Source organism: Protopterus annectens, chromosome 8.part0 (assembly GCF_019279795.1).
Source record: "Protopterus annectens isolate FY-2018-M chromosome 8.part0, PAN1.0, whole genome shotgun sequence".
Classification (NCBI taxonomy): domain Eukaryota; kingdom Metazoa; phylum Chordata; order Ceratodontiformes; family Protopteridae; genus Protopterus; species Protopterus annectens.
The window spans coordinates 1,285,848,167-1,285,866,524 of record NC_056741.1 but is presented as its reverse complement, the minus strand read 5'-3'; the positions used below and the strand labels follow the sequence as shown (position 1 = coordinate 1,285,866,524).

At 42.5% G+C, this 18,358-nt stretch overlaps 1 protein-coding gene across 1 annotated transcript in view; it reads right to left on the bottom strand.

Moving 5' to 3' along the window:
• Positions 1-10,703: 10,703 nt before the first annotated feature.
• The window catches only part of CIC (capicua transcriptional repressor), a 1,784,113-nt gene continuing 1,776,458 nt past the window's right edge, over positions 10,704-18,358 (bottom strand). The window contains exon 21 of the mRNA XM_044080802.1: positions 10,704-13,733. Coding sequence (XP_043936737.1) covers positions 13,339-13,733 — 395 coding nt within the window. The 3' untranslated portion in view covers positions 10,704-13,338. The remainder of the gene's footprint in view (positions 13,734-18,358) is intronic.

Sequence of the window (18,358 nt, the reverse complement as noted above, 5' to 3'; positions counted from 1 at the left end):
TCGATTACACAAGTGATTTTTATGCTTGTAGCAGTCTCTTCCAAAACCAAATATGGTGGTAAATTCCAACAGTCATGGCAGGCTACTAATATAAATAAACTCTTTGTACTGACGCAAGTAGCTAGAACTCCATGGCATCAAAACAGTGTTAAAAAATTCACTAGGAAACTGAAAGCAGTTTCTAAAGACCAGCAAATCATTACATGAATTAAGACTAGCAACAAGCAAAGGATAATTAGAACTTACATCGGAAAACTAAGAAAAAACTTTCAATTCTGCTTCAAACGTCTCCATAATGGAACCTCCCACTCAAACCCAAAAGACAAAACAAACACACTGACTAGCAAGTTTGCAGCAAATTTCTCTCCCGAAACTACCATTCCTCTCAAATCTTTCCTGAGAAATTCCCCTCATCATCACTAAGGAACACATTCTTAAAGTACTCGCAAAGACCAAGAACACTTCCTTCAATGGTCCAAACAACATATCAGGTTAACACACAATGTTAAACATGCACTCATTGATCTCCTCAGAACTGCATAACCTAACTCTTCCTACAGACTATTCCATGAAACCGTATGCACTGCTGTACTAATGCCCCTCCATAAAAGTAGACCTGGGTTCCCTTCAGAAGATCAACTTTTTGGAAAGTTAAACTTCATATAGTCAAGACCATGTGATCAGCTTTCTGAAAAGTTGATGTTTTCTACTGAGATCATAGTACAGTGGGGAGCGGGGACTTTACCCTTCCCCACTGTAGTGCAACCACAGAATTGGTGTATATAATTTGCAGGGTGGGTAGGCACAGATTTTTGATTTTTACTTTTTGATGTTATGGAACATCAATAACATGGTCTTGACCATATGCAGCTCGACATTCTGTAATGTCGAATATAGACCCAGGTAGACCTATTATGGACTCAGGGAATTACAGACTCATCAGCATTATGAGTCTTTTCTGTAAAGGAATGGAGTGCATCATCATCACCAACCTCATAATTTATGACAAAGACCCACTGCAATTCTTCTTTGTAAGGGGCAGTTCCTGTCTTCCGAATCTTTTCAATTTCTTTGGGAAAATCACTCAAGTTTTCAAGACTGGATACACTTTACATGTTGTTTACCTTGACTTGGCCAAGGCATTCAATACCATATCATAAACACTATACCACATGGTGGAAATGTTTATAACCTGATTACCTTGAACATAAAAGTGTACATGGTAAGATGGATAGCCTACTGGTTTAAGGGCAGAAATCACATTACCCAAGTGGGTTCTGCCTCCTCAGACAGTCAGAAGGTGACCAGTGGTGTCCTTCAGGGATCTGTATTGAGCCCCCTTCTCTTTTGCATCTATTTTCAGACCTCCAAACTGACAACAGTGATCTTTGTTTAAAATATGCTACTGATTGCTAATTGGATGTGATTATTAAATCCTCTTTGGATACATATACCCTCCTAAACAAAAAGCACAATAAATTTCTGGTCCACAGAAAAAAAGACAAACTAAATTCCACTAATGCAGCATTACCCCTTCGGGAAGCAGAAACACTATGCATCCTACAGCACTGAAAAATGGATCCGGGCACATAGGTTGATAGCTCCCTTCATGGCGATCCTAGTTAGGGAAATTGTTCTACACTTTGCAACTAATCAACAAGGGCATCTCTTCTAAAACTAAGGAAGTCACTGTCCCTCTGTATTCTGCCCTAGTTGTACCTATTACTGAATGTAATATTCACCCTTTGGCATGTACCTTGACAGACAAATGAGAAAGCTTGAAAAATCACACAGGTTCCTGACAAAGAGGATCTCTGTCTCAAAACCCTTAGCTACCAGCAAAGTCTGGAATCTTTGTCCTTGTACTCAGTGTTGTACTGGCTCCTGAGGGAACACCTGTGCCTAGCTACTGTGTCCTTAGAAATCCACTTATTTTAAGCCTCCTTTTTCCTGAGAAATCAAATTGTGCTGCCAATACTATAATCAGATATCTAAACCTTCGTCAGGAAAAAAAAATAGGGAGAGGAAAGAGGTTCACTGCCCCGTGTCTCTCCTTATTCTGGAGACTGCCCTGCCATCTCAAGTAATGTGATTCCCTGTCATCCTTCAAACATTGTTTGGACAGTTAGATGGTACTTTTACTTTTACACCAAGACTCAGAGCCATCACCTTTCTTGCAAAAGGTAGTAGGGTCTGATGGTGGGTACTGGCAAGGTGTGCATGGCCTCTAGTCTGACTTGCCTTGTATAGCTTATGATCCTGTTCCAGTACAATACTGAGTCTTTGCTTCTACATGGAACTTAAGTATTGGATAAGGAAGAGAAGAAAAGCGCATATAAGAACACCTACGTTTCTACTAAGAATGCATTCCCTATTTTTATCAGAACCTGAGTAGTACTTTTCCTGAGAGAATTAAGTCAGCTTTCAAAATGCCCTTTTAGAAGATATCTTGAAAGCTGCCTACTAAGGCAAAAAATCCAGAACTGGACAAATGGTACTATACAGTGCTCCTGCAACATCTGACTTTTCTGGTATGTAGACCCACCACCAAGAAGATGCTCAGTTGGTGGCCCATTCCAACCCATGGATTATGTCCTTGCAGGGAGCAGAAGTATGCAGTCTGTGTTGGTCAGGAAAACCTCTGTCTGATTCTACAACCTCTTCAGGACTGACTGAAAGGTCAGGAAAATGGTGGCATAACACCAAAGGCTGCATTAAGGAGATCAATAACCATACTGGTAAAACTTCAATTCATTGAGTTGAAATTCAGCAAAAGGAATCCAAAGAAAGATCCAGGAACCTGTTCAGATCAGGGAAGACAAGATATTGGTTCATAGGTGTTTACTAGGCGAACTACCACAAGGGCCTTTTTAAGCCTAGCCATGCATTCCAAATCTCTGACATGTTCCGGTACCCCTGATAAATGTAAGCATGGGCCTGGGAGATGAAACATTTACAGGTTACCTGTGTCCATTAGAGACACAGGTGCCAAACCCAGTGATGAATTTCCGGTTTCATATCCAATTGTCCAAGTTGCACTTGAATTGGGTTAGGGAGGAATTCTGCTTCACATGGATGGGGAGCCTGTTCCATAGCCTGCGTAGTCTCTGGGATACATGCCTATCTGTCCAGCAGGTCCTATTTATATCACAGGCAAGAAGTAAGTCTTTAGAATGGGTAATTCTGGTGCTGTTTGTTTTGTGGACATGCAGGAGGCCCATTAGAGTGGTGTCTGACAATGCCCTGTGTGCCAGGCAATCTTGGACATTGTGGGACTTGCTTCACCCCCACACCCCAAACTTACTCCAAGGATGTACAGCTTCAAAAAAGCAGCAAAACAGCAATATCTTGGCAAGTAAGCAGTCTCCTCTTTTTTTCCCAAATGTCGTGCACCTAGCATGCCCCCCCACAACTCACCTGCCACACAAAGTATATGGCTTGTGGTCTAATCCACAAGTGCTGCTCCTGCAGCAGGAAGCATACCATCCATTTGCCCTACAATGGCAGAACAGTTTCAGCTGGTAATTACCAATATTCCCTCTAGTGCAAGGTGGTAATCATACCTGGGTTGTCTGATAAGGTATACATGTTTTTGCCAAATCTATCTATAACTCCGCTATCCTCGTCAGCAGGGAAATATTTAAATGTAGCACCAATGAAAGCCATATTGAGAAATGAAAGTGTGGGCTACTACAAGGTTTCTTTTACAAATGATGGTACTGGTCTTGCTTCTTCCAAAATCTGTCAGGCTTCTCTAGAATAGGATACTAAGAATCAGACTTAGAAGAGGCAGTCTTATAAAATATCTTCACAAGTCTCACTCACGCAAATGACGGTTTAAGGTTTGAACTGCTATATTCCTGCCTGCTTATGGTATTTCTTTTTTACATGTTAGGTGCGTAAGTCCACTGAACACAAGCATCTCTTTTCAGGGGTGACCCAAAAGTATCATCTGGTTAAGTAACATACTCAGAATTTGATTATAAAGCTCCTATGCCTTACAACTGAAATATTTTCACATCAAGTGGTTTCCCCTAAAGAAGACACCATCTAGAGTGGTGCCTGAGGAGATGTGGTTGTCTGTGCTACGGCCAAGGGAGAGTGGATCAGCTCCTAGTAGGCCAGATTCTCCTATGCCAATTTTGAGACTGAAGACTAAGGGAAGGGTCATTTTGCTCTTTCTCTGAGTAGTTGCTCCAACTACTCCTGAAGTGGGCTGGGTGGGGCTGTACAGAGGAGTAATGCTGTAAAGTACCCATCTTTGAATCTTGGAAGATGCACAACAGCAGACATCTATAATGTTGAAGGTCTATTTTGGAAGAGACTGACATTGAACAGTGGGAGTAGATGCCTCATTCATATGAAAATTAACTGAAATCTGACTGTGTCTATTTTCTTCTGAGGAAGGAAGGAAGGAAGATTCATTCAATGAACTTATCTTGTAAGGAAGATGCCATCTGTGGGTACTTGGTGGCCAATGTAAACTGTGGCACTAAAATATTAGCTTCTAAGACCTGGCTATTAGAGATGCTGTGACCACTCTGCACTTAGTCTGCAAAGGAGGGAGTGGCCTCAGCGTTCTGAACCTGAACCAGGGAAGACACCCCTGGATCTCAACCAGAGTCTCTGGCCTGAGTGGGGTCAGCACCGTCACTATGGTTTCACTCACTTCACCATGGAGTTCTCTTAGAAAACCTTTACTCTCTTTTCCATTTTCCAATCTATGTGATAGAGCTTTATGGACCCATTGTGCCTTTTCCTGAGTTCAGAAGGGGGACTTTGAGCTTGTGTACGGCTCACCTACTGGGAAGTAAAGGGACATTTCTTGGCGAGTGCCATAGCAAGAGTTGAGTAAAACAAAACAACTGCCCCAAGTGCCAACTTGTAGAGGGATGCCGTCATACCTCTCAACTGTCCAGATTTAACAGAATCTGCAAATTTTTGGTGTATTCCTCATAAAATTTGTGGTTTTCTAACAAATCACTGAAGACTGCAGTCACCAAATAATGGCAGAGATTTGAGTTTCAGACTTCATATCTTTCAGAAAATGCAAGCTAATGCAAAACCTGTTATTCTAGCAACTTTCTATGTTTGCAAGAGCAATATTTAAAACTTGTCCTTATTTTTGGGCCTTTGCCCACCATTATTTTATGCTTTGTTCAGATTTTGTGCACTAACAGATTGAGTGCTATGGATGCCATACATTTAAAAAACTTTAACGGCATACAAGCTCTCAGTTAAGTCATCATAATCATTTAGCAGAAAACTTGTAAACTGTCAACCATCCTGCTTTTTAAATGTAGGTAAACTACAGGGAAAAAAAAAAAGAAAAAAGAACAAATAGCTGTCAGTGTCTTTTTGTAAAAGACCTTACAGTGCTACAAATGATTACAGCATATTGTTCATCAAGACTAAAAAGACACCGCATGTTAGCCCTTAAAGAGAATTCTCCCAAAGGCACATCTTTTTATGGCAACATCACAAGACACTCATAAATAAAAAAAAATGATCAATGGAGACAGTTATTAGTACAATAAATAGCAAGTGCCATAGGGTATTTAGATTTCATTTATTCTGCCTGGATTCAAATGATGAACTCAGACAAAACAATCAACTGTTGAATTCGGCAGAAAAAAAGAACAACTGGATACTATGGATGGCACAGACTGCACTTTTTCCCAACCTAGTTGTTTCCTGCTGATTCACCTGGTGTGAAAAGCAACCCTGACTGTGGTATACATGACTGTTCTAGAAATCTTGGTAGAAAACTGACATCTGCTTGAGGCTAATCCCCGGTACGAATACACTGCAACAATGATCCTTACAATGTATATCTGATGATCCTGGGAAACCTACTACTCATGTTACATATGAGTACAAGTGGAAGAGGTTATTCACTTGAGAGGGAAGATTTCCTCCTTTTGAGTTTTATAAATCGACAAGTTTGTCTAGCCTAACCTAGCTCAAGTATCTTTCTGACGTAGGTTTCATTTATTTCGCCATCAAGGTGTAAGTCTGTTCTGCCATATCACAGTATATATACTAATCTTCTTCCCTGCAGCTGGCTAGTTATATGACCCTCCAGTGATCAATCAGTCCATTCATTTCTCCATGTGGATGACAGCTATTCAGCTCACATGTTCCCCATGTGGATGACAGCCAGCCACAGAAAGCCATCGCCCAAGCAGGCAATAGACTGCCTTTTGTATGGGGGCCTAAACACCACATCCTTGTGGTAGTCAATGGTATCGGCCCACAATACTGGTCTCCATACAATAACGCTACTGCTCATGCCCCAGCTGCTTCTTGTACAAGATCCAATGGCTGCTAGCACATATCTTGTACTGATAATACATCCAGCCTCTGCTGACTCTCAGTATTGCAGCGAGTCTAGCTGCTTCTTCCACTAGGATGGGAGAGTTAGCATTGGCTGGTCACTCCCATCTTCCCTCACCTAACTCCTTCAGCATCCAAGCTGTTAATCAAATCTGGGTCAGGGCTTTATGAATCTACACTTTGGAATCAGTGCCATCTTTGCCCACAGCAAGTACCTTCAAGCTCTTATGTTCAAAGAGCCATATCTTGTTTTTCACAAGGACTGGGTCACTCTACAAATAAGGCCTTGCTACGCATCCAGTTTACTCATCTCCTAGTATTCATGCTGGTGTTTAAAACAAGTATCATTTCTTATCAGCACTACCTGTTGCAGTTCTGTTTTCTGCAAGGTTCAAAAACACAGCTGCATGTTTCCTTTGCCCCTGGTAAGAACATTTTAGTACTGCCAATCACATCTTATTTAAACAGACCGCCACACAAATCATCACTTGTCACTGGAAGTCTAATAACCTCTTGACAAAGACAGTAGTAAGACATTCTACTATGGGGAGGTCTACCTGTAGTGTACATTTCAGAATTATGTTGATAGTGGGCATGTGTGCTGCAACCAGCTGGCTGCCAGTTCATATCTTCACCAAACAATGTACGTTAGACTTTCATTACATGGAATAAAGATTCCCCTTTACGTCAGTTCTTTCGTTCACACTGTGGGGGGAGGGGGTTGGGAACATTGCTTGGGGAATCTACTCCATCTTCCACCCACCAACAAAGTCTGTCAAATGAAGGAAAAAGAAAGGCTTGATCACCTGCTTCATCAGTCAGTCCTTTTCCCTTGCTGTATCCCTTTAATTTGGGACACTATTATGACATAGAAGTAAACATTCCTTAAGTACATTTCAAAGTTGTAATATTACCACCTCAACAGAAGTGTGTTTTACTGAGCATAGGGAACAAAACATAGGGATTCTGAGGGAATATGTGCTCTTTATTTCTTTTTTGGAACACTATGTGTGGACCAAAGGTAGGTATGCAAGGTGAGCATATGAGCTGTAGACTAACAGCAGCAGCCAAAATAAAGCTATATCCTAAGAGTTCTACCCACTGGAAAGGGTCCCTGAAAAATACATTTCAATCATTAATAACATCTCTGAGAACACCCAATAAGCACAAAGTTCTCCACTGGCTCTTCTTAGTGAATATGCATGACTAGGCTAGACATGCAACTTTTTTCATTACAAGGCTTCTCTCTGGAGACTTCAGACTTCATTAATATTACGCAGTTACTCAAGAATAAGCCAGTACCCTGAACAACTGCATTAAAAAAAAAACATGGCAGTGGACTTTGGATTGGCATGTTAAACCATTCTGCTGCAAGTAGCACGTCTTTATAACAGTCTACACCAATTAATATGGAATCTTTCTTTAAACCCAATGAATTGCCTCAAGCTACAATTTGGAGACATACTCCTCCCACTCACAATGTGTAAGTGTTGTGCAAAAGTCAATAATATGGTGTTAAATAAAATGAGAAATAAAAGAAGCTTTAAAACCTAGAAGCTTTCACTTGTGAAACAAAGGACAAGCTATCAAGAGAGCAGGAAATGGTTATTTCTGGAAAAAAAAATAACCAAGTTTCTGACTGGTTTGTTGAGGACAGGTACAGAGCCAGAAGTAAGTTGCCAAAGGAAAAGTTGTCAGAGCTTAAGAAAATCAGTAGGGGTTTGTTTTTCAAGGTGGAGATGCAGCAGCCAGAAGTGTTTGTGCTACAGGAGAGATTTTCTAATCTTTTCACTCATCATAATCAGAGTAGTCAAGATGCTATCCATACCTCTCAACTTGCAGATATTGAAAACAGGGGCAAAGACTTTTGAAAGGTAGGTATATCCAGCCAAATAACTGGGCACCAAAGTAGCATAACATCTGAATAACAAATGGCCCTTAACTTTTCCCACATCCAGTAGGACTGCAGGATACTATACAGAAAAACAAATTAAAAAAAAAAAAAACAGACCATGGCAAAAAAAATGATAACAGCATATCATCAACAACAGTGTAAAATCCATAGAGACTCATAAATAACACTGTAAAAATCTGTATCACAAAGTCATTTATTTTTACTTCTGAAAATCGGAGTTGTAACATGTAGGCCTTCTTTCCTTAAATTATCAACACCACTAATACGTTTGTGATGCACTCTAGTTTCCTGTGTACTAAACAGCTTCGAAATTGTGTGTGATGGGAGCTGATTTGGGATGTTTCAGAAAATCATGTGAAGGGCAAATCAAGCCTAAAACTACGTTTCAAACCTGGAAAAACAAGTACAATATGAAAAGGAGTAAATTAAGTCTGAAAATAGGTATGTACCTCCTAAACAGGTAGAGTTGAAAGGACTGATGCTACCTGAGGAAGATCAGTTCTTCACAGAAGTACAACTAACCACAATGGAAAAAATGTTATAAGTCAAATTAGTATCTGGAAGAATGAAATGGTACAACAGCAAACTGATCAGCCCCCTAAATGGATGCCTGCTGTAGTACTACTGCACACAGACATGAGAGCACCGTCAGAATCAAACCAAGTTCCTTCTGAATAAGGCTGAGTTCTTTAAACTGAAATCTAAGAGAAAAGCACAACCAACAATCACAAGGCCTTCTTTGCATACGTCCGCAATCTCAAAGGTAACTCCCAAATCTGCTCTGAATTAGTGGTCAGGAATACCACATGCACAAATGCCACAGATATAGCCAGCCTGCTGGCAGACAAGTTCAGGTAAAGCTTCACCCTCCTGCCCCTATCAGTAAACCGGGACATCCCCAGCACCTGACCCCCTCCCCTCATCACCAGGGAGCAGGTTATTAATACCCTCTCAAAGGCAAAAAATACAGCCTCCATGGGACCCGACAACATCACTGGCTGTGTCCTACATGAACTCAGGTAACAGCGCACCCTATTCGACCAAAGCCCATGCACCAGCTTCGTCCCAGCAGAATGGAGGACAGCCACTGTCATTCCCTCTGCACAAAGTTGGAGCGTCCTCCGACCCAGGCAATTATAGGCCCATCAGCCTAACTAGCCTGATCTGCAAGGCCATGAAAAGCATGATCATGGACCTTACAAAGAAGGACTTTGGCAACCTCCAAATGCTTGATCAAACACAGTTTGGTTTTGTCAAAAGGAGATCATGCCTGTTAAACTTGGTCGCATTCTGCAAAACAGTCACCAAAGCCATGGATGAGGGCAAGACAGTGCACACCACCTACCTTGACCTAGCCAAAGGCTTTGACACTATTCCCCACTCGGGCATAATAGATAAACTCTCCCAGCTAGGCATCAGCCCATATGTTACCAGATGGGTAGCTAACTGACTAATTGATAGAACCCACTCAGTCAAAATAGGGGAAGCTACCTCTAGTAGTAGACCTGTAAGAAGTGACATACCCCAAGGGTCGGTGTTGGGGCCTCTACTGTTTGGGATATACTTTTCTGAGGTGCAAACCAAAACCAGTGATCTGTGGCTGACCAAGTTTGCAGATGACTGCAAGATGGGCACTGTCAGAAATTCCTCTAGTGATGTGAACATCCTCTAAGAGGGCCTTAACCAAACTAATGACTGGTGTGCCAGAAGCATGGCCTCAAACTGAATGCCAAGAAATGTATCATTATTCCCTTTGGGGAAAATGGTGTCCCCAATAACTATCACATTAGTAACAATGTATTAAGCATGCAATCAGTCGTGAGGGACTTGGACACCCAGGTTGATAGCAACCTGACTTTTGACCACCATGTTGCCCCCATTGTACGGAAGGCTTTCTACATGGCCCACCTCACAAGTAAGGGTATTTTATCCAGGAACAAGGAGGTCATAACATCCCTGTACTCCTCCCTTATCAGACCCATTATAGTGTACAATGCCCCCTTTGGCATGTACTTTACCAAGCACGTGGAGCAGTTGGAGAGACCACAGAGGTTCCTGACCAGGAAAATCAAGGGTCTCAAACACCTATCCTATACAGATAAGCTAAAAGCCCTGTCCCTCTACTCAGTCTTGTACTGACTCTCAGAGGTGACCTGTGTCTGGCATTCAAGGCTGTCTCAGACTTAGCCTTGATAGAGTTGCTGCACATCCGTAAGTCAAACTCCACTCGTGCAAACTGCATGCAAGGTCTCAACCTGGTCTGTGACATTAATAGAACTTGTTGGTGGGACAGATTTGTGTCCCACTGACTCCCCCATCTATGGAATAGACTTCCTCTCCATGTCAAGCAGAGTACCTCACTAGCCCTCTTTAAGAGGAACCTGGACAACTGGATGGGAAACAGAAAATATACCCCTGGGATCCCACCTGTGTCCCTGCTGGACAGGGAAAACAGGTGCTAACTTTGTGGGAACATGGGTGAAATTCTTGGCTAGGCTTATAAGGGCCTCCGGGTCAATAGCCTAGTATCGTCCTATGAACCTAAGAATGCAGCTGCTAAGGATACCAAAAAAGCAGTTTATCCGGAACAGTAATAAAGAAAAAGGTAACTGAGGTAAAGTCTGTCAAGAAACCACCCGCTGTATCAGAGACATTAAAAGGAGCAGGATCTTATGAAGGGAAATGAATTGTGACATCAGAGAAACTTTCCTTTTCTCAACACTGTGGTTATTAACATTACTTTCTGTTGTGTTATTATTAGCCATACTGCTCAGTGTTACAGTTTTCACAAGATCATTGATGGGTTCCTTTCTCTTTACTGTTGTACATTTTTGCCATTAACATGTACTGAAGTCTATGTATGTCATCTTGATATGCATTAGCCTGTATTGAGATTAACTGTATTAAAACTGAGATCTCTTCTTTGACTGTGTGTACTGTTTCTGTTGTGGCTTGGGTCATGGCTGTAAAGGTTCCTTGGACCTGCCCTTCTACAAGGTTAATACAGTAAAGTAACTAAAATACATTACAGAACCAGTCAATCTGCACAGTGCCCATTGTTAGTTGTAAAGTATTAAAACTAAAGAAAGTCTGACAATATTAATAAGTTATTTTTCTCTTGTGTATAGCTGTGTTTTCTCCAGCAAGGTTGGAAAGGTACTGGAATAAGTACTAAAAGCAACAATAGTCTCTGAAAATCAACAGAGAGATGATAGTGTTCCTCCTAGAATTCAGACTTTGATAACTGCTCAGGTTGAGGGTGGGAAAACACTCAACATGTACTTGTGTGTGGTCATACCAAAAGCCCACACTACTAACCTAAAGAACATTAGTCAGAATACGTACCTCTCGCTGCTTACTTTTACTCATCATAAAAGACTGGCTCCTGTCCTAAGAAGCATGTGTCTGTAGATTTCTAAAATGATCTTGTAATAAAATGTATAGCCAGACTGCAAACAAATATTCTGCATTAAATGAAATATGAATACCAGTTTAGTATGAGCAGAAACAGGCCCAACTTGGCTGCCTGACACAGAACAAACAAAAAGTTCAAGTGAAAAGATACATAAAGTCAGTTGTGTTTAACTGTAAAGTGGGGTGGGGTGCTAGCAACACAACATCAAACACAATGTCTAGCATCTGATGTTGTATGCATACAAGTGACAACAGTTATGTATACTCCTACAATACAGCAAAACAGAAGTGATGCTACAAACAAAAAAGATTAAACCCTCTGAGACTTCTATGAGGGGAAATGGGGCATAAACCAGCATACCCAAGCCTTACAAAACTATAGTCCTTGTTTAAGGTGGTACGACAGCTACAGGCAAAACAGGATAAGGAAGTATGCAGTTTGGGGACAAGATCAGCTATCACAAGGCTGCAGCCCTGCAGACTTGAAAGCAGGAGGAAAGGATGACAAACAAGTGATGAAAAATACCTCTGATTCAATTCATATGCCAATTGTGTTGAATAACTGCCATAAGTTAAGACACACTGCAAAAGATCAACAAAAGTAACAACCAGTTTAGATGTTCTGTATCAGAGCTTAAAAGTGTCCCTCCCAGGTTGATGCATATAAATTTCTTACTTCTCACTAGCTGAAGATCAGTGATAAAAATACAAACTAATTGTCTGCTCTTAATGTAGAAAAATGTTAACTGTAACCTTGAAAAAGTAGAATAATTAAACAGAAATGGAAACTTTTATATTCCCTTTTGTTTTCTGTACTTCATCTGAGGCAGAAATTTCATGTACAACTACCCCAGAAACCTGATAACAACATTCGGATTTGCGGTCCCAATGGGATATTAGTAAAACAGACATAAAACAAGTTGCACCCACTTATTCTAAACATAAAAGCAGAAGTCTTTTCTCAAAATATTTAAAATTATTAAAAGAAAATAAGTCATTTTACAAGTGTTTTTATTTCAAGGACCCCTCCTCCCCCTCCACCCTGACTAGGGTCTGAGGGTGTATGAGTCCAGGTAAGTGCATATCAGCTTCTATGCTGGGATGGGGTGGAGAGGGAGATGCCCTGCTAAATTCCTGGAATGGTCAGTTTGCAATGCCGCCAAGACCTCTTTGGACACTTCCTCCCAAAGAAAGGTTTAATACAGACTCTCTTGCCCCATTAAGTGGCACTGAGCTGTGCTTGAAATCAATCCGGTGACACCTAAAAATACTTCACGATGAAATAATTTCTCACCCCTTTAAGTGAGTGACAGTAAAACAAAAAAATCCGGATTTGACTTCATTCCCAGATCTCTCCTTTTCAACCTCTGATCCTCCTCAATGGCTTTTTTATTGCAGAATCTTTAAAAAAAATGTTCACTTATTTTTCGGCCCTCTGCACTGTGAACACTGAACTGAAACTGGCTTACAAGCAGAAGAGTAAAGTACCCTGTTGAAGGTCTGCAGTTCGGAGTGTCGGAGGAGGAGGAGGAGGTGGCCTACCAGACAGTGTTCAGGGCCAGGAGGGGTGGGACGATGCTCCAAGATGCCCCTTTACTGGCATCCCCTACACCAGAATGCTATGATGCAGTTTTAACATCTCAGATCAAGTGCTTGATGAGTGTGGAGTTCAGTCATCTGCTGGTAGTGGGATTACTAGGCGTCTGGACTGTAGTAGAGCCTGATACAGCAAGGGGGGACTCGCCCCCTTCCATTTGCTCCCGACTCCTCTGTCTCGATTCCTGAGAGCAAGGGGGCTGCATCTCCATGAACTGTGACTCAGAGTTTGATGTCACAGCAATTCCCTGCTGTGAAGAGGCCATCGCTGTGACCTGTATTCCTGCGACTGACAAAGCTGCTTGCTCAGTTGTACTACTCGGTGTTAAAATACAAGATGAAGTTGCTGGGAAGTCTCCTGGATTTGCCGCCTGCATAATCTTCTGTCGAACTTCCCGAATCTTCAGCTGAAGACAGACCTTTGATGGAAATATATCTGAGTAACGTGCTTGGAATGCTGCTGTAGCTTGAGCTGTAATAAGAGAAACAAAAAACATACAGATGAGCTGGAAAGGATAGCAGTTGTGTTAATACAGGAATAGGGCTTGACTTGAGTATTGATCCACAAGGATTAACTTCAGGCTTAACCCAGGAAATGCAGAAACATTGCAAAACAGTCAATAAGTAATAATTGTTGCAAACTAATCCATTAATATGCCAAAATTTGATATTTTTCACATCTTTATATTATACATGTAAATAAAGACAAACACAAAACTTAGATCAGTAAAAGGTCAGCTCTCTCTCTCCCTGATACAGGAGGGTTGGTACTGCCCCTATCCATCAATTACATTTCCACTACAATGATCTAGCCATCTCTGCTGCCATAGAGGAATAAAGCCCTGATTGTGACCCAGAAGACCTAGGTTTGACTAAAGGCTCAAATGTTAGAATAGCTGTTGGGAAAAGAGAGGAGTGACAAAGCACAACCTGCTCAGCTATCTTTATGAGGAGGGCTGGAGAGAGAGCAAATTCTGAGTGGAATCTTTAGTGAAGACTAGAGATTACCACAAGTGCTTATATTCAAAGGGCAAGACCGACTGTGGTGGAGGGACATCTCACACAAAAGCAGGAAGAGCAAATCTACATTGCATATCAGTCCTTTGGGACATAGAAAACATAGAGCCATAAAGAGAAAGTACAGTTCTGTAGGAACTTAGCACAGCTGTAGATGTTCAGAATGTTCACCACTGTAGTCACACTAACTTTTGGGGATTCTGACACAGAAGACTTTATATTTGTCCTGATTTCCACAGCTTTTCACCCCCCCGCTCCCCCCCACATACACCTTTGCTGGGCAGATGCCCTTATATCTGGATGTCAGCACACCAGAGATGCAAGATATCTGCTTGCCCCATCTTTAGTTCTTTTCTGCCGCTTTCATTAATGGGTCTGACAGAAGCCAAGCCACTAGCTGTCCAGGTGACAAATGCCCCAGGGATGGCATGTCAGCAAGAAGAATCCCCAAAGTTCCCTGTCTATGCACTAATCAAATCTGAGGAGGGAGGCACCTTGTAGGGTTAGGACACGGAGAAATAAAGTGACTGGACAGCCAACCTGGATGGTAACAGGCAGTAGAGGGATGAAACTATTACTTGCACAATGAAAATGTTCTACATCTACAAATAATTTCCCAATTATACTATGTTCTTCTTATTGTTTATTGTTGCAGTTGTGCTAACATTTAGGAAAATTCCCAAAACGTATGGACCAGAAAGTTCTTGCCTTGGGAAGGAGTAGGTTGTTAACAGCTGTTGTAGAGATGGTCACGTCAAATACTGCCCAAGCTCTAGAGGTAATGTCCAAGGTGTGGGTACAGATGACTGTGTAGCAGCTTCCAAGACAAACTGGATGCTCACCTCCTCTAAGGAAGTTTGTGGTGGCTGCTGTTGCTCTTGGTTAGAGAGCTTTAATGCCTTTTTTTAACACCTTTACTAAATTATCACATGTGACATAGGCACATTTGCATTTATATAAAAGTAATCAAACTGTATTAGCAAGTTTAAATTAAACATTATACTTCACATATTATATAACCTAAACAATATTAGATAAATTATTCAATTCCTGCCCCTTTTATTAAAAAAGAAGTTATGTACTTACCATAACGTTCCATCTGAGTAGGTAACTTCATTTGTCAGCAACCTGTGGGTATCGGATCCGAGCCAGCAGCTTTATTCAGCTAAGATCCGAGCTCCAAGCTCCTCCCCCTTACTCATAACCCCCTGCCATCCTTCCCTGTCCTTAGATCAAATTTGCTTAGCGTTATAGAATACTACAACCAAAGGATCAACTAAACATCCTAACCTGATGTAATCTGGTACAGAGAACACAAAGATCCTAAAAAGGGACGAACTACAGGTTAGGGGGACGGAGGGGGGGGGGGGTTGGTTGCTGACAAATGAAGTTACCTACCCAGATGGAACGTTATGGTAAGTACATAACTTCTTTATCTGAAGTAGTTAACTTCATTTGTTCATCAACCTGTGGGACAGAGTCCCCAGCTACCGAAAAACTTGGGAGGTCCTCATGGAAGAATATTCCGAAGCACTGCAGAGCCAAAGGATGCCCTTCCTCTGGAAATTATATCCAGCTTGTAATGGGTAATAAAGGTTTGGGATGAAGCCCAAGTGGCCGCTGAACTCCGACAGGTTCTGGTCGGCCAGAACTCTTATATGCAAGAAGTATACATTGTGAAATCCATCTGGACAATGTAGCTTTTGACACAGGTTTACCCAAAAAGGGTTTAGCAAAGGATACAAGGAGTTGCTCAGATTTCCTATGATCAGCAGTCTTGTGTAAACAGAACCTCAATTGTCTGTGCATGTCCAAAGAGTGTAATTTGTATTCACCTTTGTTTTGATAATTTGGGAAAAACACCGGTAAGCTGATAGATTGATTAATGTTGGACTCAGAGGCGACTTTAAGTAAGAAGGAGGGATTGGTCCTGAGGGAAACTCTATCTTTATGGAAGACCAGATATGGAGGTTTGGCGCAAAGGGCTTGAAGATCTGAAACCCTTCTAGCTGAAGTGATGGCAATGAGAAAGGCCGTTTTCCAAGATAAGTATTTAAGATCCACCGAAGCTGCAGGTTTAAAGGAGGGGGGGCCAGTAAGAGCCTGAAGAACAAGGGTTAAATCCCACGGAGGAACTGCATCCTTAACAGGAGGCCTTAACAGGAAAGTACCTTTTACGAAAGTTTTGCAGATCTTGGAAGAAGCTAATGAACTGAGATCACTTCCCACATGAAAGTGTGAAATTGCTGCTAATTGGAATTTGACGGTGGAGGAGCTGGCACCTTGATCAAATAAGTGTGACAAAAACTCTAATATAGCTGGTATCGGGGCTGTAAAGGGATCCATATGTCTATGTTCCGCCCAGATCGAAAAACGTTTCCATTTGCTCTTATAGACCTTTCTGGCAGAAGGTTTATGAGCGGTTACTAAAATAGCTTTAATGGAGGAGGAGATACCAGGAGTCCTAGCTATGACTGGAACTGGATCAACCAAGCTGTGAGCTTGAGATTGTCCAGGTTTGGAGTTGTCAACTCCAGGGGGTGAGAAATCAGATTCGGAGTGGGATCCAAAATCCATGGAGGATTGACTAGATGAGACCATAGGCAAGGGAACCACATTTGACGAGGCCAGAATGGGGCTATGAAGATCACTCTGCTCCCCAACCGATGAGCTTTCTGCAAGAATTTTACCATGAGTGGGAGAGGTGGATAAGAATAAAGTAGACCGGATGGCCAAACATGGACTAGAGTGTCTCTGGGGGATTCCCCTGGTGGGGGGAGTACAGCGAAGTACTTGCTGCACTTTGCGTTCGAAGGCGACTCGAAAAGATTGCAGCAAGGTTGACCCCACTTGAGGAAGATCTGCTTCGCTACTCTCGGGTTCAGAGACCATTCGTAAGGTGAGAGGATGGTTCGAATCAGCTTGTCTGCCAAAATGTTGGACCGACCCGGAATGTGCGTTGCTATGAGAAAGCGGTTGGTGGCGATCGCCCATTCCCAAACTCTCAAGGCCTCTCGACACAGTGGATAGGATCTGGTTCCCCCCTGTTTGTTGATATACCAGACTACTGACATGTTGTCTGATTGAATCGCAATTGTCCCTAAGGGAAGAAGGGCCTGGAGTGCTTGCAACGCTAAAAGCACCGCCTTCATCTCTAGGACATTGATGTGCAACAAGGTCTCCGAGTGTGTCCACGTGCCTTGGGCGGTTCTGCCCATGCAGTGCCCCCCCCCCCGAGGCAAGAAGCGTCCTTGGCCACTGTGGCTTGGGGTTGGGCCATAGAAAAGGGGCGCCCTTCCTGGAGATCCGAGGATTGGATCCACCAGAGTAGGGACCTCCTGCAAACCTTGCTGAGGGGGATAGCTGATGTTGCAGGATGGACCATTGGACCTGCAAGGTCCATTGCAGGACCCTCATGTTTAGACAAGCTAGTGGTGACAGATTGATGGCAGCCACCATGGAACCTAGCGCCCTCAGGACCAATTCCGCTGGGGGAGCCGGGGATTGTAAGAGGGCCATCACGTGGAATGTCAAAGTTCGAAGCCTGTCCGGAGTTAGGAAGGCCTTCAACAGGTTTGTATCTAGCCTGGCCCCTATGAAATCTAAGGTCTGAGTTGGTTGAAGGGAGGATTTTTTGAGATTGATTGAAATTCCCAGATGAGAGGCCAAGTGAAGGAAGTAATTCCTGGCTGAACAGAGTAGATGCCTGGTGGGGACGGTCAGGAGCCAGTCGTCTAGGTACGGAAAGACCTGTATTCCCTGAAGCCTCAGGTGGGCCGCTACAACTGCTAACACTTTGGTGAACACCCTGGGGGCCGTGGTGAGACCAAAGGGAAGGACCCTGAACTGATAGTGACTGGCTCCCAGCCAGAAGAGGAGAAACCTTCTGGATCGTCTGTCCATCAAAATGTGGTAGTACGCATCCTTGAGGTCTAAAGAGCACATCCAGTCGTTCTCCTGTAGGAGTGGGAGAAAGGATTGAATGGTGACCATCCGGAACTCTTCTTTGGCAACCGACAGGTTCAGAGTGGACAGGTCGAGGATTGGTCTTAAGTCCCCCGTCTTTTTTGGCACCAAAAA